Consider the following 25,085-nt stretch of genomic DNA (forward strand, 5'->3'; position numbering starts at 1 on the left):
TCTGTCTCCTTACACCACGCGTCCTTTTGGAGTGGCTGGTTGTGACAGGCCTATTGTCTCTTCTCGCTTGTGCTCTGCTTTGGTTGCCGGTGAGTAATCTGCACAAGAGAGAGGGCTGTGCTTGCCAGGGCTGGGTGAGCCTGGCGGGGGGCCTTTGCCAGCTCTGAGCTCAGACAGTAATTCTTACAGCTTTGCAGTCAGTGCCCTGGGGTCTGTGCCAGCCCGTCCCAATTTCTCTCTGTACCAGACGCCCGCATAAGTATGGGAGGGAGTGCTGTAAGCAGCAATCTCCGCTCTCCCCAGGGCTTCCTTGGTGGTTTTAGAAGTCAGTTAGGGCCAGCTTTGTTTGTTGTTTGTAAAAGGTATATCAGGTTTTTTTAGGTTTTTTTTCTGCTGAAGGCTCAGGAAGCTGTGAATTTTTTTGCTGCTTTTCTGCCTATGTGTTTTATGGGCCCACTTCAAGGCTTTTCATGGTATTTCATTGCTTATCGGTCTCAGCCGTGGTACTTTTTTAATGTCATTGCTTATTTGCCTTCCTCATGTCCCTCCTTCAGACCACATCCGGTGATGTCCTGAGGTTTGAGCAGTAGATGTGGAGTTTCTCTGGCTCCATGAGGAGGCACGGCAGTGGGTCCGCAGCCTGGCTGGCCGTGATGCTGCAGTCCAGCTCTTCGCAAGCACACAGACCACTACTATCTTATACTTCAGTCAAGATGCATGTACACAAAAATACGCAAGCAGGAGTCACAGAAAAGGACCCATCAAATACAAGACTTGCATGTGAAGAAAGAGGGTGGCTTTCTTCAGGCTTGGCTCCTCACGCTGCCACTTCTAGTTAGCTACCTTGGATAGGGAGAAGGGAACACACGTTGGTTATGATTTCTGTTCTTGCCACACTTCAGCCTGGAGCACTCCCTCTGAAGTGAGATTGCTGATTTAGGAGTACGGTTGCTGTATATTTCTTCTTCAGGTAGTAGAAAGTTCTTGAGTGATTTGGATTGTAGGCGGGTTGAACCATTCTTCGGGTTGTTCAGAGATAACGCACTAAATCTTGGTGCTTCACTCTAACCCTTGAGGCTGGATGGAAGAAATCTGGACCCTGTAGATCTTGAGGAGACACCAGATAGCCCTGACTCTGGCTTGGAGCCAGAGTAAGAGTAAACTTTGCCTAGAGCCCACCCAGGTCCAGGCACGTGTCTACCACAGGCTTTTGGGTGATCCCACATTTCTGTCTTGTTCTTCAGCCCCTCAGGAAGTGAGTAGGGCATGTCCCTGCAGCTCGGTGCCAGAGCTGGCGTACTCTTCCCAGGGCAGAGCTCTGTAAGAAAGCCCTGCAACTCCTGGTGAAGAGCAAGGAGAGCAGCCCTGTACGCTGTGTGTGTCCAGAGTGTGAGCTGCTGCTCCACCATGTCAGCCCGATACTTGGAAGCAGCCCTGAGGCAACGATGAGACTGAGATAAAGATAATGATGCAGCGTATCAGTAGAGACAGGTTGGATTCGTGGGTGGCAGATGCACTAACTTCCCTTAACGAGGTTTTACAGGGCCCTTGTGACTCAAATTTTTTAAGGTCTGCTGGGTGTCTCTTTCTGCCCACCGTGAGCCAGCACGATGAGCTGAGCTGTGATGACACATCTCAACTCTACCTGAATGCCTCTAACATGACAACACAGAGCAGGGAAAAATAAAGATTTCCAGTTCATTGGTTGTTCTCAGCATCCTGACCCCTCCTTGTCAGAGAGATGATGTCAGGGCAGTTAGGGCATAACTAGATCCCAACAAAAGAAAGCCAGCCTTTGTGTCAAGGCATGCCAATCCTTTCTTGCCCCCTTTCAAACTCCTCTGAGTGTTGGGACCAGCCTTCAGCTCTCCCGCACTCCACTGGGTGACTCATGCTCCTGGTATGAATGGGTACCTTGTACAGGGTCTGCAGAGACCGGCAGCGTGGGGCTGGGGGGGGACCTCTGAGATAGGGTGCTCACATTAAAGCCTGGTCTGCAGATAAAACACAGCTGTCCGTCCTTCGTCCTTCGCAGCTGCTGAATCCCAGCAGGGGCAAAAGAGGAGGCCTGAGCCTTTGTGTCTGTCTTGCTTTACTCCTGCAAGGGGCTTGGCAATACCTAGCGGAGGAGGGTGCGCAGTGGGAGTGCCACAAAAGGCAGGGCGTGCTGCGTAGCTCAGCTTGCTGCCTCCAGGTCTTCACTGTCCTGCTTTGTGCCAGGAAGAGATGGTTTGATGTCCGGTTACGTTTGTAGGGAGCAGTTTGCTCCGTCCCTTGGGAACAGCCGTTTCTTAAGGTTGGGATAAAACAGAAAATGGGAGCTACTTTGTTTGTTCTGCCCTGGGGAGGCCAGCTCTTACAAGGACTTGTTACGGCTGGAACTGGTGTCCCCTCAGATTTATCTACAGAAAGATAAATTTAATAACGAGGGTAGAACAGCCTGGATCTGTAAGGAAACTGTTCGTTGCTGCCCAGGAGCAAGGCAGGGGCTGTGTGTCAGAGCAGGGGTTCTCCCTGGAAAGCTCTCTTTGGCCCTATGGAGAAAGTGGCCACGTCACCCTCTGTCTTCAGGCCTGCCCAGGCCTTTTAACCTAGTACCCACGTTCCTCCTTGTAGACTTGGCTTCCCTTCCTGTTTGTGGGTAGGAACGGTGCTCCCAAACAGTCTTCTGTACTGTCCGTTGGATTCTCCTTGTAGTAAGCAGGGCACATCCTTCTCCATTTCACTGCCATTAAGCCCTTGTAAGAAACAGTCATGTTCTCTTCTTGGTCTTCTGAGAGCTCTTCTCACTTTGAGTTTGAGATACTGACCTTTTTCCTCTAGATCCTAATTCAGAAGAACATAATAGCCACAGTCCTGAGTGTGAATCAGTTGCTTTGTTGAATCATCATTATAACATACTCCTTCGTAACTTGGTGAAGTGCCCTGAACAATATCAAAACAAGCAAAAGTTTCAGATTTTTTTCGTATTGATGACAGAATCAGATGTTTTCTGTGATAACGAGTGGTCATCGGGTTATCCAGCAACCGCTTTCCTTTTATCCTGTGATCTCATCTCAGTTGCCTGCACTTCTCCATTCTCAGCATCCCTCTGGCTTTGTAAGTTAAACTCACACTTGCTGCTGCTTGTCTTCAGTTATCCTCTGACTTGGTTTGTTTTTTTGTTTTGTTTATTTTTTTTAATCAGTGGGGTTGTTCCTTTCCTACCCTGCTGAGGTCTTAATCCCAGCCCCTGCCTTTGGACACTGCTGCAGAAAGAGCATCAATGAAGAGTGTGTTGTGCATTTTACCAGCGAATGAAAAGCTGGTTCCCAGCATCTCCTTACGTTCTGTTCTAATGTCTTGCTTTCCGCATTATTTTACAGTACTTCATATTGTTGCTGTGCATCTTTCTCCTGGAGATCATTGCTGGAATCCTGGCCTATATCTACTACCAGCAGGTGAGTGGACATTAGTCCTTAGAGACTCAAACCAGGGAGGGAAAACAGCTGGTTGTCATCCTGTTCCTCCAGCCAGAATTGGGCTTGGAGGCTTGGGACATGGGGTCTGGTTGTGGCTCGCCTTTCCACATGTCTGTACTCACTCCCCTCCCTGTACAGAAGACCTTGAATTATTTACTGGTTTTGACAAAGCGCTGGTGGTTACTCTAGGAAGGCTGCTCAGCCTTGCTACTCAGCTCCTCCATGTTGTTCACCCCTGTGTGCTGGTTTTCTGCAGAGCCTTGTAGAAGACCATTTTTGAGGCTGCATAGATATAGGAGCTTTCTTAATGCCCTCCAAGGCGTAGTGCAAGCAGCTCAAATCATGTTAGCGCCACTTACTGTGTTCAGGACATAGGAACGGTTCCTGCTGCGTCCAACAAGCTAGCACCATACTTCTGACCTGGCAAAGATAACGAATGGTCGAGCTGAGAGGTTCTTTCAGGTCAAGAAGTTTTTGAGAGCTTTACTGAACTGGCCCAGCTGAGGGGCTGGAGAAGAGCGTAGCCTCCCCACAGCTGCAGTTCTAGCCTGGCACTTTTTGCAGTTGCAGAGAGAAGAAGCTGAAGTCATCACTTTGGTTTCAAAGGGAGTTTAACCACCAAGGCACAGACAGCCTGCAAAGTTGCTCTCATGTCTGGAAATCGATTGGAAATGGCAAATTAGGGTTGTTGTCAACTGGCTGTCTGAAAAGCAGCTGGACGTCCCATCGTGTTGGCTTCGCTGCCAGGATTCTTTGCCGTTCCTTTTTCTCTTGGGCCTTCTGTGTTTTGCCTGGCTAAGATGGGCGCTGGCGGTTTGCAAGGAGCCAAAGAGCCGTGCTGGCTCCTGCCAGGAGGGGCAGTGGTGCCAGTGTGCGTTTGTACCAGGGGAAGATCCACCTGGCAGGCATGGCAGGGAGCCAGGGTCCGTCCGTCCGTCCATCCGTCCATAGGCACGAGGTTCATACATGATAACGGATGAAGAGCTGATCCTTGGGTTGAAATAAGGGACAGCATATTCAGAGCTGGACCTCCAGTGCCTGAGATTGCTTGTGGGCATCTCTGGTCAACAGCTGCCCTTCCCTTGCCCTCTGGCTGACAAAGACCCCTCTTTCCTGGTTGCAGGCTGCTTGCTCTGTTTGCCGCTGGTTTTATTTCAGCCCTTGCTTTGGTATCCAAGGCTTGTGTGTGTGTGCGCTAAACTGTTTCTTCTGTTATCTCTGTTCCATGCTGCAGTTCTTCCCCGTGAGCCCGCAGGTAACTGCTTTTCTCCCAAGTAATAATTCTGCTAATGGACTCTCCTCTTTATTTGCCTCTGATGCCTTCCAGCTGCTGAACCTTTTCCTTTCTTTGTATTACACTAAGTCCTTTGCACTTCTGTAGAGCTTCCCAGCCCAAGATCTCAAAGCATTTTGCAAATGTTAATGAATGAAGCCTCATATCGTCTCTGTGAGGTAGGTGTTGTCCTCACTTGACGCATGGGGTTGGAAAAAAGTGTTTCAAAGGGAGAATAAACTTCAGACTGTATTTTGCAGTTTGGCATAACCAGATGTTTGACCTCTCATTTACTACTTAATGTGTAGAGTAAAAGGTGTACAGAGAGGCTGCCCACTTGTTTCGTTCATTGACCCAATCTAAAATGCATGTTGACATTGTTTATTGGTATAGGAAACTTAGCATTTCATATTTCATAGGTGTTGACTAAAGCAGTGTTGCTGTATGAACCAGGATGGCAAAAAAAAAAAAAAAGGATGCAGCTCTTTGGCTGTCACCTGGATGTTTGAGAAGAATTCATGTAGATTTAAAAGAGCCTCCACAGGATTAAATGTTTGAATCCAGTCACCTGAACATGCCGGTGGTTTATGATGATGCTTTCAGAAATTCTGTACTTGCGGAATCAGGCTTTGTCTCTCTGTCACTGTTACCAAAAAAGGCCTTGCAGTACTTTTGCAATCGCACGCGTAATTCCCTCCTGTGGCATCCTTTTTGATGCCAGTACAAGAGCTATTCAGACCGTGGCTTCAGGCCAGCATGCCCAGGACTCTTGATTTCTTCCTGCTCCTGGACAGAGTGATTTGTCACAATATTTTGTCACGGGCTTCAGAGGGAGAGGAGCACACATGGTCTTGTAGGCTTACTCATATTTTAGCAGGCACAGTTTTGTATTCTGTTTTGATGCAGGCATGTCTTGGCAATCTTACATATTCAAGGGGAGGACCCATACGGTGACGTGTAACACAGGCTGAAATTTGGTCCAGGAGCACATTCTTCCAGTTACTAAAATGGAGGCATGATCTGTGATCAGTTGGAAATAAGCCTGTCCAGTCCAACCTCGGAGGATGATCCTGAAGGAAGCTGTAAGCTTCCACTAGGTGCTCTGCTTTCCTCTTGGAGCATGCAGGGCTCTGGGTCACTCTGAGGGGTGACTTTGCTTTGTGATTTTATCCCACGTGTCTCTTCCATTCAGCTGAGCATGGAGCTGAAGCAAAATTTGAAGAACACCATGACCCAGAAGTACCGTAAGGAGGGAGAAGAGAGTGTTACCAGTGCAGTGGACAAATTGCAGCAGGAGGTGAGTGTCTGCAGAGGCAGGGAGAATTAATGCAGGGCTTAAAATCATGCACAAAAGGCATTGTGGGCTCCTGACACCCAGGATACAGATGTTTCTTCTGTGTGCGGAGTGTATGTTCTGCTGCTCCTGGTTCAAGGCAACGCTGGGTGAGGTGCAGGGCCAGGGCCATGCAACCGGCAGAACTGCACGGCGGCGCGATCCCTGGCGCCCAGCAGCGCTGGGGAGACTACATGTGAATTGCTCCCAGAGTGAACCGGAACAGCCAAGTCACTCTGACAGCTGTTTCTACTTACCACTTCAAAGCTTTGGAGGAGTTGCTGACATTTTTCATTAAGCTCCTCGGTGCCCTGGAGAGCAAGAGGTAATGAAAGAAGAGCCTTCTGTTGTGGTGGTGGCTGTGCCGGGCTCGGGGGTTGTTCAGGTGAGGGCTGCTGCAGTTCTGACAGGCTGTCCCACAGAAAGGACAGGCACTTCCAAAGCTTGGGGCCTGCTGTATGCATACTGCCATTGTAACCGGTAATTAAACTTACCCTGTTGTCACCACTAACGCTCTCCAGTCCGGCGGTTAATTGCTGAGGCAGCTGCAGGTGTGCTCTGGTTACAGTTCCTCCCAGCAGTAACCAAACGCCGCAGCTGCCGAAAGATGGATGAAGCTGGTATTTAGTGACGGTCTGGGGGGGCGTATAACACGAAAGCGACTAATAATTACAGGAGCCTAAAAAACCCCAAACAAACCTGTGGTATAGCTGGAGTCTCTCTGCAAAGGCTGGTGAAGCGCAGGGGCAGAAGGAGGTTGCGGTGCTTGCAGGCTCAGCCTTTGCTCTGTGTGTTGCAGTTCAAGTGCTGCGGCAGCAACAACTACACAGACTGGGCTGACTGCGGGTGGATCAAGTCCCCGGAGGCCAATGGACGGAAGGTCCCAGACAGCTGCTGTAAGACGATAACCGACCTGTGTGGCCGAAGGGACCATCCTTCCAACATCTACAAGGAGGTAAAGAGCCAAAGAGCTTCAGAGCCGCCTGTCACAAAGTGTGTAAAGGAGGCGGGCAGGGAGCGAGGGTGTTGGGTTATTGCTGCAAGCTGTCGGTAGGCTTCAAGGTCAGTGGGATTCCTTAGAAAGCAGAACTCATTTCTCTAGCTCAGCGTCCAGCCATCTAGGCTATTATTTTATATGTAAATATTGATAAAAATAATAAATTACATTTCTTACTAGAGTATGCTAGCGATAGGGGGAAGTTGGGGAGAGGTTGTTGGTTCTGGCAAGAGACTTGGATGTGAGCCCTACCGTTGCCGCAGCTTCCTGCCGTTGGAATTACTCGGTGAGGTGCAAATGGGAACACTTCTGGTCCTTGATCGAGATGGTGGGATTGGACCTACAGCACGAAGAAACAGCATGTGGGGAAGAAAGAGGGCCCTGTAGCAGATAAATCAGGCCAGCTCGGGTGGGCTGCAGTTTGGGCTGAGCAGGTGGCTGGAGTTGAGATGGAGGGGCTGGGCTGTTTTCTGGAAGCAAACTGAATCCCAGACTTGAGTAAGCGAACAGGTAGCGCTCACACCATTTATTCATCCAGTTTGCATGAGGCTGGTAGAAGTTCGTGCGTTTATTTTGGCACCTTCCAGTCCTGCCAGCTGGCTTTAACTTGCTGACCGTGATGCTTTCTATGGGGTAGCATAGTCCTTTTTTTCCAATCAGTGGGACCAGCCCCTTGGCTGGCTGTATGAGCCTGGGGAGCAGCAGCCAGAGCTTTTTCCTTGGTCCTGTCCCCCTGACAGTTAGGGAGGGCTGTGGATGAAGAGGTGGCCCCTTGAGAGCAGGTATTTCTTCTCACAGTCTGTGCTTTGAGCAGCACTCGGAAGAGGAGTAGGAATTAACATCCGCATTAAGACAAACAAACAGCTAAAAGAACCAACCATATGTCTTTGTGGAACGAACAGGGAGATGAAGGCCAGTCTTTCTGATCTACCAAAGCCCCTCTCACTTATGGCTGCTTGGCTTGGGCTTGCTCTTCAGGAAGAAGACTCTCCCGTAAGAGTCTCCTTCTCTGGAGACATTCAAAACCAGTGAGTGTGCAGCCTGCGCTAGGTGACCCTGCCTTAGGGGGCTGCGCTAGCTGATCTCCAGAGGTCCCTTCCCACCCTGACCAGTCTGATAAGGTTTTTGCCTTCCAGGCGAGACCCGTTAGTGCAGAATAGAGTCCAAGGGCTAATGAGGTGTTTCTGAGAGCGCAAACCCACAGCCGCTGGAGCTGGAGGGGCAGGGCGGGCAGTTCCCATCCTCTCCGTGCTGTGTGAAGCTGGAGGTATCTGCCCCAGCTGCACTAAGAGAGGCCCTGGTGGGTGCCAGATGCGTTGGGCTAGCTCTAGGGGAGTAAAAGCTGTAAGGGGAGATTTGGATCCACAGTCAGATGCTGCGTATCATGATAGGAGGTCTCAGTCAGTGTTCAGAAGGGATTTTAGTGGCGTTGGGGAAGAAAAACCTAGAAAAGGGTCAGGTCAGGGAACAGGACTAACTGCTTCGTATCAGGGCAGCTGGGGCTGATGCTAAAACCTACTGCTGGCGTGGGAAAAGCGAGGCCTTTGCCATCCCTCCCTGGAGGGCTGTGTGCTCGCTCCTCCCCTCTGCCCGTGTGCATCTCAGTGTCCGTGTTCACCGTAAACTCCTGGGACCCCCAGCACCCTTGGGGCTCTGCTGTAGCCTACGCAATAAATCCCCCTGACGTTACCATGGAAAACCTGCCTCGATAGATTAAACAGTTTGTTTAAAGGGAACTCTTCCATAAAAACCCAGAAAGTACTCTTACTGATTTATTTTTGCCTTATGACAACAAAAACTTGGGCTTGAAACAGGGAGGGAAAGGCCACGCTGCCAGCCAAGGCGGCAGTTGCAAGGCAGAGGCAGGGAGAGCCTGGCTTTCCAGGTTCACTCTGAAAGTAATCGCTGTCCTAGAGAGCGGTGGGAGGAATTTGCTCTTAAAAGGCTCCTGTCGTTAGAGTTCTTGGTACTGAATCCACTCAGGAGCATTTCCTTGGCCATTTGGTCTGATGGGGGTAAATAACCTCTCCAGGCATGTGCTAGGCAGCGAGTGTGGGAACCTTTTTCCACGTATCTCTGAGAAAAATGACACGTTCCCGCCGTATGATGTGGCTGGTTCTGCTGCATTTCTCCCACCCTGCTCGCAGCTGCCTTGGGTTTGTTCGATGGTTCCTGAGCCAGTAGGTCCAGAGCAATACAAACCAGCAGTTTACATCGTCAGTGTAGTTTTTCCAGTGGTGTCGGAGGAAGAGATTGCTCACAGATGCTGCTTTTTATAGCGTTGCTTTCAAGGGTCACAACCATTGGGTTAACGTGAACATGAGGTTAAAATGAAGCTGATTTTCCATGTCCCTCTCTTCACCCTGCAGAGTGGTTGCATTACCAAGCTGGAAAACTTCATTCAAGAGCATTTGAAAATCATCGGGGCAGTGGGGATCAGCATTGCTTGTGTGCAGGTAAAAGGGCTGAGTGGAGTTTTGGGGCTGCTGGGTAGAAGTTAAAGGAACCCCAGAGCTGAGGGAAGGAAAAAAAAAATCAAATGTTTTAGATTTTTCCCTGCCTGGCAAGGAGAAGTTGCCAGGTACTTCGGGGACCCAAGCATTCACTAGCTCCAAAGCCTTTTCTGGAGGTCTGTAACATTTACTCCTGGTGAAGGAGAGCTGCCAGCCGGGCAAGGGGGAGAGTCTGCTCCTGCTCCGAGCTGTGGGAAGGGCGGTGCTGGCCGCAGCAGGAGCTTTGGCAGCCTGAGAGAGACCTCTGGTGGGGTTGTGCCGTGGCAGCCCGCGCAGCTGAAGAGCCAGGCTGGAGGAGTTTCCTACCCTGCTCATTAGGATTGTTGTAAGTCATGCAGAATTTCTCCCTCGGCTGTGTCATACTGAAGAACGGCGCTGTGGGTCTGCGAAGGATTTGGGAGAAGGTGATGAATAAAGGGGTAGGATGTGGAGGCCCCCCCCTCCCGTTTTAGAGGGGAGGGCAGAGGATATTCTTTTCTTCCAGATGCAGATGTGTCTGGGAATTCCTCATCTTTCCCTTTGTTCTGGAAGGCAGCCAAATTACACCCCAGAGAAGCTGCTGGTGATGAATTACAAGGATTAGCACAGATTATGTTCTCTCTTGCTGCTTACTGTAAGCTGGAGTGTGGTGTCCCCCGGCAGGAGCTAGCTGCTACTTCAGTCTGGGTCCAGGCTGTTACTTTGCAGGCTGCTGCCTCCACTGCATCCGTTCTGTTTTGTCATGCATTTCTCTCTTCTCTTTACCCCCTGTAGATCTTTGGGATGATTTTCACCTGCTGCTTGTATAAGAGTTTAAAACCAGAACCCTATTAATAGCTGTGGGAACTCTCGTCGCTCCCCCTCTGCCACCTCCCGTAGCGCCTGCCACCCTGACCGCTCTCCACCACCACCACAGAAGTGTCTGTAACCTGAGGACTTGGCTCTGTAATTAAATGCCTCTCGAACCACGCGCGCCTTACCTGCCTCCCCTGCGGGGGAAAGTCACCCTCCTTGTTGTGTGCAAGGCAGCCAGGAGTTCAGCGGGGTCCTCGTCATTGTCAAGAAACCAAAGAGCTGTGGATCTTCTGCCAGAAGCTTTAGCGAAACAGTCCCTTGATACAACTCCGAAGCAAGATTTATCCAGGGCCATTTCTCTTGAGGCATTTCCTGAGCTAACAGGAAGGTTTCAGGATGCTATACAAGAGCATGGCTCGCTCCCTGAGAAGTGGCTTAGCAGCACCAGGCACTGACTGTGAGGAGGGGTGATGCTCCTGTGCTGAGCTGGAGCCAGATCCGAGTCTCCCGTACCTTGAAGATTTATCTCCCTCCTCCCAAGTGCGTGCCAGTGTCCTAACACAGCCGTTCTCTGCCCGAGGGGTGCCTGCCCGGTGGCTCGGGGCAGGAGCTACTCTCCCTGCTGATCAGGAGCACAACTCGGTGCAGTTGAAATCTTGCCATGACTCTGACGTTGCCATGATGTGGGTGCCTTAGGATTTCTCGGCAATCCTTCCTCCTCTTCCTCGAAGCTTCCCCCAGCACAGTGCCATTAGTGCCACGAGAGGCCTTTTATCTCCTAGCGATTCTGGAGCAGCGATGACGGACCGCTTTCCAGTTCTTTGGGGTCCAGTCCGTATTTATCGAGAGGCTTCCAGCGTGGGTGAGAGAACTTTGTTTCCTCCTACCTATCCCCTGCTTGAGGTTTCGTGAAGAGCTGGTCTGTTTGTGGAGCTGGCACATCTTGCTACCCTTTGGCCTGTTCGGTTTGTGGAAATGCCTTCCCCCATCTCTTACCTGCTGAAAGGTGCCCTTGGCTTGATTTTTCTAATTAAAATCTCCAGGCTTGTCTCTCTTGGGCAGGAAATTAATACATACAAATGTCTTATCAGCCTCCAAAGAGCTCATTAAGCAGCTGAGGGTTTTCTGGCTTTAATGAGATCTAGAAGGCCACTTTACTGGTTACTGCTGAGAAGGTCCCCCAGTGTACTTGGTAACTTGGTACTGCTGGGTTAGCCGTCTGTTTGCTGCAGAGGAGCAAGTTTTAATTAAATACTCTCTCTGCATTGGGATCCTGGGTACGTACAGGATGTAGACGTCGCCACTGCCATGGCCTTAGTGCCACCATGATGCTAACAGGGTCTTAGCCTGAACCGATAGGATCTTGTGTGCCTCTTGGCTTGTTCCCACCTTCCTGGTAGGCCTGTTCCACCCACGAGAGGAAGGGCTGTGGGGTTTTGGTGTTTCAAAGCAGTGGAGACAAGCCCGTCTATAAACACACACACCTCTTCCCTCTCCTGGCCTTTTAGTGGTGCCAGCTGAGCCCTGTCCCCTCGGCAGCAGAAAGTTAACAGGAGCAAAATCATCCAGGCCCCTAAAGGGTCTTGGCAGCATCATGGAGTTTTTAGTTCACAGAGCAGAAATCTTGGACTGGTGCTAAAGGGTGACAAGTTAAAATTCAGAGCAGGTCAATCTGAAACTCCCCCATCAACGTCAGCCCCGTGAAATAATCCTTAACTAATGCAGAAAGAGAGGTGGGGAAACTGAGGTGTATCCTTGGTTCCACAGCAGTAGGAGAGAGGGGAAAGAAATCTAAATTATTGTGTAATGATCTAAAGGAGAAACCTCTAAATTACTTCTTGTTTTATAATCAAGTTCCTGACAAGTATTGACTACTAACTAAGAGGAAAATATTGAGCATGTTGCTTGAAGCAATATTTCTAGTTTCTTAAGCATATCTTCATAGCTGCCCTCACCCATTCCCTTCAAGTGTGTTGTACGGGGTTGGGAGGGGCCAGGAGGAGTGAGATATGAACACTGAGTTGGCTTGTGTCCATTGAGTTGTTTTATACTTTTTCTCTGTGTAATAATATTTGTTGCTTTTTTTTTTTTTTTTTTTTTTTAACCCAGTTTTAAGTTGCTGGCCAATAGAAAAAATAAAGCTTAAGATTCTGTACTTGCTCTGTGTGGCGAAATGGAAGGGGTACCGTGAGCCGGATGGGTTATGTGGATTCCTCGGATCCTGCTGCCGAGGAGGCAATTCCTCGGGAAGAAGCTGGTCTGAGGGACCAGGCTGAGAAGCAAACTGGGGAAGAATCTGCTTTGCATCACTGATCTTGCCAGCCTGGTTCTGACCTGCTGCTCCGTGTGGCACCCTGAGAGCTGGCGTCCCGGACCTCAGGGTGCCAGCTGCTGCCCAGCGGCCGTGGGCTGTGCGCGGAGGGTCTGTGTGGCACCTCACCGCGCTCGCTGGGACACTTGGTGACCTCTCTTGGCCTTGTCACAGGCTGTGCTTTCTCGTCGCGTGCAGCGTGCCGAGGCGGACGGAACGCGCCCTTTGCCATCACGTAACTTACGTTCGTCCTGCGGGCCAGACCGGCTGGGGGTACGGGCTGGCTCAGGGTTCAGCTGTGCTCTCTACACCCTGTTTCCACTTACCCCAAAGACAGTGGAGATCCTTCCCCTTTCCATCTGGACTGGAGGAACGTAGGTGGGCGGCTGCAGCGGGGCTGCCCCTTCCTACGCCGCGCGATAAGCCTGTGTGTGCTGGTGCACGGTACACACTACATGTGTAGAGTAGCTTGTAGCCACCTTGCTTTGCAGGCACGTCAAAAAGAGGGAGCAGATGTGTGCCCTTTGGAGTTTAAGGCTGAAAATTACACATTCTGAGTTTCCGTACGCCTGTATTTGGCCAGATGGAAGCGCCTGCCTGCAGCTGAGGAGCGCAGCCGCTCGGTGGCTCTGGGGGCTCAGCACAGCACGCTGTGAATTCCGCCTCTGGAGTTCAAGTGCGTCTGATTCAAGCCGCTTGGCTCTGTGGGCAGCGGGGCCGTGGTGTCACCCAGCCCCTGGGAAGCTAGGGCAGGTCACGCTGGTGGTCCCTCGCCTGGAAGGGGAGGTTGCTGCTTCCAGCCCCGACAGCACACCTGGGTTTCCCGTTGCAGCAAGGCACAGTCGTGCAAGGCTGAGGCCGAGGGCTTGACCTCGCCTGCCCTCGGCTCAGAGCAGGTGCTACTGCTGGAAGAGCCCACGAATGTGTTGGCACATGCTGAGGAGAGAGACCCGGGTGGCTCGGAGCGGCAGGGCGAGCCAGCGCCCCTGCTGCGGCCCCGCCGTGGGAAGGCGGATCACTCCTGAGGTGCCTCGGGTGAGGCGGGCGGGCGGGCCTGGCCCTGTACGAGACACTGTCCAGGGCCTGCGCGGTGCCTTCAGAAATGGCAGATTCCTTGTGGGGAGGGGCACGGTGCTCGGGGTGAGCTATAATCCTGCACAGCGGGGATGCTGGTGCCCACCAAATTCATGTCGGTGACTCGCTAGCACAGCGGATCGCCAGGCACACTGGGGGTTTGAAGTCCTTTTACTCTCTGCAGAGGAGATGGCTGCTGCTGTGTTCTCCGCTGCCTGTGCTAGCAGAGCGGGGCTGCACGCGCTGAGGCCGTCAGGCTCAGCACCTTTCTCTCCTCTGATTACAGCTCCTGCCTGCTGAGCAGGAGCTGCTGAGCATCGGGCATTTCCAGGCTTCGCTTTTTCGAGTAGCAAACTCTTGCTGACAAGGGAAGAGCAGTTTCTGCCTACGCAGAGTGTAGAGAGTGTCCAGCGCCCCAGCTGGGTCTGATCCTGCCAGCGGCTGCTGTGTCCCCCGCTGGGACGGCAAAGCCCAGTGCTCCCACCCTTGGCATCCCAGAAGCAGCTTCGATGGCTGCGGCGTGTGTCTCTGGCAGCTCTGTGGGGAGCGTGAGGGTCACACTGAGCCCTTGCACCCCTTGGTGGGTAGAGGCCAGCCCAGACCAGGCATCGACCCTGGGGTGCCGGCTGTGTGCTTTAGCTATACGTGTGTACCTATAGCTGTATCTGCGTATCTCCTGCCTTGCTGGAGGGTTTGTACTGCCTGCCCAAACTCCTACGTGCTGGAACCCCTTTACCCCAGTAACCTGCCACCGTAGAAACGTGCTCAGTCTTTCCGGAGCCACGGTCCCCCCTTTCCCTTCCCAGGGGAGGGACGTCCTCTCTCCGGTGGGTCAGGGATGCTCCTGACCTGCCAGCAGCCACAGCCTCAGCCTTCCCTCTTCCAAAGGGCTCCCAGCCCCGGGTTAGCGAGGTGGCAAGGTGAACTGTCGTACCGCACAGCGAACGGCGTTCTCATTAACCCGGCGGTGCCCCGTTAATGGTCGGCTGCATGTCTCCCGCCTGCCGCTGGCTGTAAATAAATGGGCATCTGCCTGACAGCACCTTGCGGGTGGCAGGCGGCAGGTGCCTGCATCGGTGCGCAGCCATCGTCCTCAGGGGGAACGCAGGGCCAGAACCAAAAGCTTAAGCCCCTTGCCGTGTTTTACAGGAGCAACGGAGGCGTTTCATCCGTGCTGATCCAGCAGGTACGTGGTGGATGCTCGGGGACACGTGGAGGTGTTGGGCAGAGCTGCCTGTGCTGCTCAGTAGCACGCCGTACTCGTAGCACGTATTTTAAGTATTGTCAAAGCTGCCTTTTTCCTGGGACACTGCCTGTTTAATCGCCTTTTAACCCTCCCGAGCAGTCTTTACTGACTAGTTGTTTTCCCAGGTTGTTCTTCACGCTTTGATTTCTTGCCACCTATTCTGCGATGCAGCGTTAAGCTGTGATGGCCTGAGATGTGAGGCACCAGCCTCAGGTTTTGGGATTGCAACTTCAGCCGCTACCTCCACTCCTGGAGGATGCCAGCTCAGTTCCCCCCAGACTGAAGTAACAGCCAATATCACTAAAAAACGACATCTGAAGGCACATCCTTCCACGCTCCGCTCTTACAGCTCCCCTCTTGCATGTTACTCCTCTGTTATATGCTGAGCATTGTCAGGTACTATTTTATATTTATCTAAATTAAATCTTGTCCCATTTAAATGTGCCTGTCTCTCTAAGATATCCCAGGCTAATTCAGATTTTGTCCTTCCTTGCGTTTTCCATCCCTCCACCTCCATCGATCCGCAAACGTGATCAATGTTATAATTTATTTCCTTTCCCTCCTTTCTCCCTCTCCCCCTGCTCTCTTCTAGGACTTTAATGAAAGTTTTTAATAGCACTCAAGCTGGAGGCTGACCTGCTCTTTCCTTTGCCGAACACCTCGTGCTCTGCAGATGGGCTCATGAATGATTCAGTTGTTTGGGCTCTAGCTGACAGCTGTGGCAGAATTACTCAAATGAAACATAGCTGAGGTTTGTCCGCACTTCCATGTGGAACAATCCTGAACCCCAGAACAGGGAGCGGAGCCCTAAATCACAGGACAGCAAAGAAAGCTGCATATGTATTAAATATGTTTTTCAACAACAAAAAGAACCCCACCCAAATTTTATTCAAACATATTTTACAGTTTACTTACCATAGTTAAAGGTACTGGCTGGGGCTATTAAAATCACAGTCCCAACAAAAGTGGGTTCTTGGTGCCCTTTTCACCCAAAAACCAGCGCTGCCTTCTGGAAGTGAACTGAATCCAAACAGAAGTGGGTGAGAAGAGGTGGCACTTCACAAGCAGTGGGTCGCTGGGGACGCGGTTAAGGTGCTGAGTGGGAATACAGGAGCTTGGTGGTGCATCCGCGGTTCGCTGGGAAGTTTAAGGACACCTCTTCCATCGGGGTTTTTTGGCAGAGCTCAACAACCCCTTTAGCAAAGTGCCCAGATACTCAGATGTTACTGGTGCTGGATGGGAGCGGATGAGCGCACAGCATCGCAGGAGTCTGTCCTGCACCTGCCTAGGTGGGAGCAGACAAATTAATTCCTATCAGTCTTTTTTTTTTTTTTTCCTCCCCTCTAATAATATTTCCTTTTCCTTGTCCCCTTAAATTGAAAGCTTCCTTTTAGCATCTGTACAAGCTGTGCTGAGCGCCACGCGGCCCTGGTTGCAGCTGCACGGCTTAAGTTCTGCCTGTAATCTAAATAACGATAAAAATACTGCTCCAAAGGAGTTACGACCCCACGAAACCACTGCATGCTGGTGGCACTCTCCTTCTGAACCCAACAACGGGAACGCGGGGCGGTGGTGAACTGCAGCCTCTGCGTTAGCATCAGCAGTTTTGTCTAGTTTTTTGCATACCCTGGAGCTTCGAATAAACTTGATTCTGCTTTTGCAGGCAGAGGTTTCTGGAACGTGAATGCAAATAACATCTCTCCATGCACTGCTGGAGGGATGCACTTGTTTCACTGCTTTAGGATTCCGAGTCCTTCCCGGAGACGGGGTCCAAGGGTGCTTGTCGTCTCCCAGGGGGACCGCATGCTGCCAGCCTGTCAGTTAACTAGGAGCAGGAGCTGGGCTGGAGCAGGGAGGGGGTTTAAGGTTTGGGGAGAGGGGGGCAGTTCCCGCTTCACCTGCTTGGAGTCCGGTCACTTTTCCCCAGGAAAGGGTCCTGGAGGGAGGAGGCAGCGAGCCACAGCCCCTCGGCACTTCCACCTGCCCCCTGCACAGCACAGACCCTCCAGGCAGGGGCAGCCCCTGCTGCCACCACCTCCTGGGCAGGGGGCAGAAACAACAGGCTATAATTAAGGCCATTATGCCTTTAATTAGGCATAATTGAGCTAATGGCTTTTTTCCCAGTCTACATCACCACTCCTGGATAACCTATGAGCTCTGACTTCCCTTTCAGGGCTTGTAGGATGCAAATGCTCACCTCATTTCCTCCAGCTAATTAATGCTGCCCCCGGCCCTGCTAGAGGTGGCAGGAGATGCCCCCAGCTGCTCTTAACGAAGGCAGCTGGTGCATGAGGGTTATGCGAAGGCCTGAAGGGGCTCCCAGGCAGCTCTTTGCAGGGCTGGCTCTTCCCCTCCGTGCCTCCAGCCCTGGAGAGGGGCTCCTCTCTGCAGATGTGTGGGGGCCGAGGCTGGTGGCACTGCCCTGGGTGGCAGAGCTGTGGGCAGGGGAGATGTGCTTCAAGCCAAGAGCAGCCCAGCTGGAGCGTGGGGCGCAGGGCTGCGTGCTGAAGGAGAGGCTGCGGGATGGGAGAAGCGTGGCAGTGGTTTGTTTTTGTTGTAGCCCATCCCACGCTGCAGAAGCTCTAGCAGAAAGCCCACGACGCGTCTCTGGTGCGCCACCACCATCAGCCAGCTCACCCAGCCAAGGGCAGGAGCAACCTCCTCCTCCCTGGTGCCCCGCCCCAGTGAGATGCATGGCCCTGCCTGGCACACCCAAACCATCGCAGCATCCCTGTCCCTGCCTAGGGGGAAAGCAGCAGCTGCCACAGCCCCTTCTGGGGGGGATTTAGGTTTTGGGGGCTGCAACACTGCAGGTGCTCTGAGCTCTCACCTCCTGCAGTGGAGGGTAAGGAGCAGAAATGGGATGGCCGCACCACCGGCTTTAGCTCCAGCAGCCCTGCAACGAGCTCTTTCCTACGCAGGAGCTGTGGGATGAGGCAGGGATGAGCAATGCATCCTGTGTGCTGGGAGCAAGGGTTAAACAAATGCTGCAGCAAACAAAACAAATGTCACCTCCTCTGAGCTGTGGCTTGCTCCAGTTTTTACTTCCAAGAGCAAACACAGCCCCACTGTTGCAGCCCTGCCGTTACACATGTAATTTGGGCATCCCTGACACCAGAGTGAAGGGAGAAAGAGACGGTCCCACGGCCAGAGTAACCTCTGCCCCCACTGGGCAAGCGATGCAGAAAGCAAAGGGGAGGAAATCTGGAGATGGCTTTTGCTTCAGCCATTTCACGGGGCTGCACCTGTCTGTGGTGGCTTTTTGCAGCCAGGCTGAGCGTCCACTTGAACTTGCTGTTGAGTGTTTTCCTACATGACTCGCTCTTACTACCACACTTGGAGAGAAAATCTCCGATGTCCCCTTGAAAGGAGATGACATCTCCATGTGTCCTCACACGGTGAGGGATGCTGCTTCAACCAGGTTTGAGGAAAGTGGATTGGAAAAGGACAAATGGAAAAAAGTTGTTGCAAAGGGGGTAGCTGTGCTGGGGCAGGAGTGGGGTCCCCTCCTGAAGGGGAGCACGGGTGCCCCCTCCCTGTGTTTCCCTCCTGGCATTGCTGGGGTACCTTGGGGGCCGCTTGCTCTGCATCCCGGGCTGTAGTGGCCCAAGTGCGGGTAGGAGTAAGCCAGCAGTAATAGGTAGTATCTAGGCAGCAGGAGTGTGAGCGAGGCTTAAGGTGCAAATGGGTCCTGGTAGTGCCCTTCGGCAGAGCGGGGTACGAAGCTGGGTGGCACGCTCCGTATCCCTGACCCCTTCAAGGCCAGGAGACCTCCCCAAGGCCAGGCGTGCAGTTGGGTGCAGACAGACACCTCTGCGTTCCGAGCCAGCCCCCCGAGATCATCTCACCCCTGGCTCTGGAGACATCGCCCAGCCTCCTGACGCCGGGAGGGTGCCTTCTGCCTCGCTGTGCTGCTTTCATCCGTGCATACGCCCCGTAACTCGCACCTGCTGCCAACCGCATCCCCGCGCCGGGCCGGGCATCAGCCCTTGCTGCCGGCTGCCTCGGCACGCGGTGGGAGATGGGCAGCCGCCCCCCTCCCCAGCCGCGGGGGTCCTGCTGATGGCGCCGGGCTGAGGCTGGGGTCCGCGCTGGGTGGGGGCGGGGAGCCCCGCCGGCAGGTTTATTTGGGGCTGCACAGGAACGGCCTGCAGGCGAGGTCAGCCTTCGGCACGGGGCTGCCAACGCGGTGGCGCCGAGCCTGGTGCTGGCTTCTTCCCACGGCAGCCGGCCGTGGCTGCCCTCTCGCACACCCGTTCGCACCAGTTGCGGCGGCAGGGAGGCTCCTGCCCAGATGATATCACCAGATAAACCTGCTGAGCGGCAGAGCCAGGATGAGGCCCGTGGCACCTGGTCCAGCACCCCGTTCCTGTGCTGTCCCTGTTTGTTGCGGAGGAGCACTGTGGCTGCGCTCTCCCGCGCTTGCAGGCAGCTCTCAAAAGCATCTTGGCGCTTTCTAGGCATCCAGCCCCAGTCATGGGGTGGGATTAAATCCAGCCTGTACCACATCTGCCTAGAAGTTTCCTGGGGACCTGGGGCTCAGCTGCTCCCTGAAGTAGCATCTCACATCGCCTCCGTAACTCAGATGCCAACACGACTTTAATACAACTTTTTAGAGTATGCATTTGTATCTAGTAAGCCCTTGAGTACAGCAGAGTCCCTTTTATATTGAAATTCAGGCTCCTCAATAACATTTTATTATGAGGCTTGCTATTTTTGGAATTGCTGTTACTCTGTTATGAGCAAGGCACCTAACATCCTTCGATATGAAATCATTAAGGGCACAGCAGAGTTCATTACAGGGGCATTTCTCTGGATTAAGAACAAATCAATACCACATACTAATATCACAGCCTGGTACCTGGCTTCGGTTGCAAATATCACATCCAGAGGCAGATACTCTTCTTCTGGCCTCTTGTGCTCTTCTTCCAATACCTTATTTACTGTTTTCCCCCAAGCTGTTGTGATGGATTTATGAGCAGACAAAATCCAAAGGTTGTTTTTCCTTGAGCTACCTGAATATTGTAGCTTTTAAAATAATGAAGAAAGAAATAACCAGCTTAAGTTTGTGATATTGCCGTGGCCTCACATGCAATATGACTTCCCCGCTTCTGCCGGCAGAGCCCCCTGAGTGGGCGAGCAGAAGGGAGCAAAGGTCTGAAGCTCGCTCTGGTTAGTGTAGCCGATCACCTCCAGAGTTTAAATTAAGTTTTGGATGTTCTGAGTTGGGAACACACCTGGGGGAGGTGGGTTGGGAGTGAAAAAGGGTGAGGATAATTTGTAAGAAACCTCCAATAGAAGGAAGAGCTCTGCTGCCCAAGGGACCCCTGGAGGAGTCACCTGGTGTGAAAATCTGCCTTGGGTTGAGATGTGGAAGCAGCTGGCGTTTGTTGGCTGCCCGGGCATGCTGCACTGGCAGGGGGTGGGGGTAAGCACCAGTGCCTTGGGGGGGCAAGGGCAGCATGGCCACAGCCTCCACGACAGACCCTCACTCGGGCAGCGCATGACCACCCTGACCCCGGGTGGAGGCTCCAGCTTCGCTCCGGCCAGCACAGATCTCTGTTCCGGACCTGGCCCCAGGCAGGATTCTCCATCTGTGGTTTGAGACCAGGATAAAGGCACAAGGCAGTGGGGCGGCCAGGGGACACCGGGCTGTCAGGAGCCACTGGCTTGCTCTGGCTGTTGCTCAACCATCCAAAGCCATGTCTGTCTCCAGACGCCTCCCACTGCAGCCGAAACGGAGCTTCCTCACGCGGCTGCTCCCAGCCGTCACAGGACACAATGTTCCTTTGGTTCGGTGGCAGCTTGGCTAGCTGACGTGAAAGCTGCCGAGGCCAATGGCATTTGTTTCTCTTTATTTATTAGAAGTAATTATTCATCAGTGGACTTTAATTATTATTTTTTTGCCTTTTAAAAACGTTGCTTAATGGAGGGAAGTAGCCATTTGTCTAGGCTGCATTTAATGCTGAGTGGATCCAAAGGGGGTTTTCTTCAAGCTGTTTTGACAATAATAATAATAAAAAAAAATCAGGTTGGTGAAGTGTGGAGCTGTAGGCTGTCTCTGTAATCATCTGAAGCACTCAAGCCCTTATTAACTTAATGCTTTCATTTACTAGCTCATTCCTGGAGGAAGACCTCCTAGTCAAACTACTATTGCTCCTTTACAAAAAATGAAGTTAGTAATTGCTTCAGCTGCACATCTCATTACAAACAAAGGCCTACAGCAGAGAGCAGCACTCATCTTGGTTTTGTTTTTAAATATTTTTTTGGGGGGGTAGAATTTCAGCAAACCCTGTCATTATACCTCCAGCCTAAGTGTTAGCTATTCCATTACTGCGTATAAATTTATAAACTCAATTATAAAAGTTCTGCATTTCCACTTTCTTTGGAAATGGGAGGCTTGGGGGCTTGGCTGTATTGCAAACCATTACCCTATTGATGAAGAGCTGGGCAGAGCCTGTCAGCTGCTGGGTAGCGGCTGATAAACGGTGGTAGGAGCACATCCTATTTCATCAGTGCAGCCTTTAACCGGGAGCAGTGACACTGCTCCGAGTGCCACTTACCCCAGTGTTCCACTAAGTGGACATTTTCTCCCTTCCCTCTTCTAGTGCTGTCTAGGAAGGAGCACGCTTCACACGTGCTACCAGGGGGAAGACTTAGTTGAAAAAAAAAAAAAAAAAAAAAAGGGGAGGGGAAGGACTTTAAAGCAGCTTTGAGTAAATAGCTGGAGATAATTGGGCTTTAGCTGTGTTCTTGCACCTGCTGGATTGCCAGGGCCAGTGACGCTGCCAATCTCTGAATTGCTGCACAGGCTCAGGGCAGGAGCTTTCCATCAGCAGTTCCTGCACTGGGCTGTGCTGACAGTCAAAAAGCATTTTTTTAACCTGTTTAAAGGTATTCTATTAGGATTAGTGGACAGTATATGATAGGGGCCCTTGATAAAAGGGAGGCAAGAAGATACCAGTGGTTGGGTGAGATTAGGCTTCTCCTCATTGCCCACCTCTGATGGTTTCTGAAGAGCGGGGTGAGTGCCATCTCACAGATACAGGCAGGGAAACTGAGGCACGGCACAAGTTTGCCCAAGGCTTGTGTAATGCCTTTTTTTTCCCTTTTTTTTTTTTTTTTTTTTGACATTGAAATTGGTTCTTGTCAAAGCCTGTCCCTAAATATACACCTTCAGGGGAAGTATTTTTCAGACTTTGAAAGACACAAAAAATGATGTTATGTGGACACAGGCTAAGGGAGCCTCCGCTGCTGACGTGACCAGCCTGAAGAAAGCAAACAGAGCGTGGAATGGGATGGACCCCAGGTACACCAGTGCTGGAGGAAAGATCCTGTTGAGCTTCATGCACTCGGATCGGATCTCTGCAGAGGTGTTGGTAAGGACGGTGACATTTATGTTAATCCCTGAAGTAGTTCCAAGCTTGTAGATACCACTGTGGTGAACCCCAAGCAAATGTGGAAAGTAGCAGCTCAATAAAGGTCAGCACCTGAAGGTGGATGCTGAGCGCAGCTTTCCTACTGCTGCACTCATTTATTTCATTTTTTTTTTTAAAAAAGCAGTTAATTTCTTAGAGTGCTCCAGGTAGACCTGCTTTTAAAAGAAGGAGGTCTGATTCCCAAAGTGCGGGTATTCAGTATCCATTCTTCCTAGCTCCAAATCCAGCCCACGGGGTGGGGTGTGGGTTAATTCCAAATCCTCAGTGCTACAGAAAGTCCTGACCACAGCCTTTGCAGATCGCTTTGAAGTTTGCTGTTAACTGCCAGTTTCTTGTGCTCCCCAAAGCGTTCAGGCTTTTAGCTTTTTGTCCGCTGTGCTGTGCCTTCCTTTGATCACTATTTATTCAGCTCCTGAAAGCAGGAAATAATGAACCCATTTTATTAAAATACTTGCTTCATATTTGGGAGGGATAAATCAAGGACTTTCCTGCATGAACTTTGTAGCTTGGCTGTTACAAGACACAGTGTTCCATATGGGAGCAGATGCATCCGGAAGGAAATTGTGCGGAGATTTGTGTGGTGCTTTGGAGCTCCACGTCTTCACCCCAGCTGTGTGTGACCTACGAGGACAGGACAAGGTGTAGGTGACCAAAACAGGTGACTGACAAAGTCCGGAACATGTGCATTTGTGGAGAAGGAGAAATAAGATCGGTGGTGAGAGCCTTAATGCTCTCTGCATGTCTTGGCTCTACATCCCCTATAGATTTCTGTAAGGGAGTGTCGAGGAGAAAGAGTTTAAATGAGACCTGCTCCCACGTAAATATTGTGCTGCTGCCAAGCTCTAGCCCGATGTGAAGACGGTTGCCTTGCAGCTCCCCCTGGGTGGCTGGAGACGCTGAAGCTAGAGATAATTTCTTACCTTTTTTTTTTTTTTTTTTATGGCCTTATGTGCTGGAGACACACATGGCTGAGGTCTGCAGCAAGATCTGAAAGCTCTTTGAGTATCTAAGGCTTGGGCATCTCAAACAGCTTTTCTTAGCAGAACTTAACAAAACGAATTAATCCTGGACACTCGAGTCGCGTAAGGCACCACATGCTACCAGGCCATTTTAAGTCACGTTGAACTTAATGAAAAGGCTCCCACAGACTTCAGTGGGCGACACATCAAACCGGGCAGCACGGCAAAGCCCAAGTCTCGGCCACGTGCCTCCTGTCCTGGGTTTTCAAACACCTCTATTGTGCTGTCCCTATTGAACAATTAAAAATGCTTTCTCACTGGCTGGAGGAATTGAATCAAAATTGGATCTGAAAACAAAGCCACGCTGTATATCATGGTGCAAATGTGCTGAAAGGGAAATCAAAGCTGTGTGCATCATCTGGGTGGTCAGAGGCAGGTGGAAACATTATTTTGGAGATGTCTCAACCAAGAAGTTCCAAGAGTCAGAAAATCTTGCTGGCTAACTAAGCTCAATTGGATGTACATGTGTCTGCTCAGAGAGGCGACGAAGTAGAAATAGTGTTTTCTTACTAGGATCAGTACTGAGTTAGAAATCGTTTGGAATTAAACTGCGTTTAGAGGCAAACAGGTTATTTGGATTTGGTTGGAGTTGTTTGGTTTGGTTTGGGGGGGGGGGGGGGGGCATGCTGGGGGTGTTCGTGGGAATCGTTTTTTCCTGTAGAACTATTTGCGGGGAAAGAGGTAGCTCATGTGCTGGGTCGTCGTAGTTTATTACCAGTGAAATGCAGATTTGTAGCCACAGAGCTAGTTAGGCATCTCTATGGCAACGTGCAGCTACGGAGTTTTTGCACTGGTTGTAATTGGGGTTTTCAGAGTTTGTGTTTTTCTTCACACAGACAAGAAAGTATAGACAAGAAGTCAGACTTCAGTATCCAAATCCAGGCTGCATTTGGGGAAAGGTCATGGGAAGAACAAAACCACAGCACACATCTCAGTACATCACCCTCTGGGTGGTTTTTCAGAGTAAAACTCCTTTTGAAATACAAGGCTGGAGGCTCGTTACCGATAGGCAGGAAAGCACTCCACTTCCTTCCTGCAGATGGACTCAGAATCGTGATCAAGAGGGGTTTTTTTTGCTTAAAACTGTCATTTCAAGAAACGTAATGCTTTCCAACACACACATACCTTGGTGCTGATGCTCCAGGCAGAAGCAGGATGCTGGATTCAAGCTGATTCCTCTGTACTTCCGTGCCCTCCGCTCCCACCCTGTGCTCCTCGGGCACCAGGTCGTTATTTTGATACGAGTGATGTGTGAAGTCCTGGCCGAGGCTGCCCTGCCCCGGGAGGCTGCAGCCTGGGTGACGGGGTGGGGGGGTTACACTTCTAATGGTACTTGCTTGCTTTTCCAATACCAGGTTAGCATGATCCCTGCACCAGTCTTTCAAAACAGGCTTGAAAAATTTCCAAAATACTTTATACATCAAGTGAATAAATGATGGCAGAGGAGTGGTGGAATTTTTGTTTTTTTCAGCAATCTCCCAACTGACAGATTTCTGCATGTAATTAGGGGCTGCATATTCAGTACAATTTCTCTTTTTTGCCACTTCTGCCTATCTGTTGGTTTTATTAAGATTCAGGGAAAAGTGAGGGGGTTTTCCTTTTTTGACCTGTGTATATGCATGTGTCTCTTCTATTTGCTTTAAAA

At 51.3% G+C, this 25,085-nt stretch overlaps 1 protein-coding gene across 7 annotated transcripts in view; it reads left to right on the forward strand.

Annotated features, from left to right (window-relative positions):
• Positions 1-12,506, forward strand: part of CD151 (CD151 molecule (Raph blood group)) — a 36,874-nt gene extending 24,368 nt beyond the window's left edge. For all 7 annotated transcript variants that reach the window (XM_055721537.1, XM_055721540.1, XM_055721541.1 and 4 more), the window contains 5 exons: positions 3,366-3,440; positions 5,927-6,031; positions 6,867-7,022; positions 9,434-9,520; positions 10,331-12,506. In XM_055721537.1, the coding sequence (XP_055577512.1) occupies positions 3,366-3,440; positions 5,927-6,031; positions 6,867-7,022; positions 9,434-9,520; positions 10,331-10,390 (483 nt within the window). In that variant the 3' untranslated portion in view covers positions 10,391-12,506. The remainder of the gene's footprint in view (positions 1-3,365; positions 3,441-5,926; positions 6,032-6,866; positions 7,023-9,433; positions 9,521-10,330) is intronic.
• The last annotated feature ends 12,579 nt before the right edge of the window (positions 12,507-25,085 follow it).

Source organism: Falco cherrug, chromosome 10, assembly GCF_023634085.1.
Source record: "Falco cherrug isolate bFalChe1 chromosome 10, bFalChe1.pri, whole genome shotgun sequence".
NCBI lineage: Eukaryota > Metazoa > Chordata > Aves > Falconiformes > Falconidae > Falco > Falco cherrug.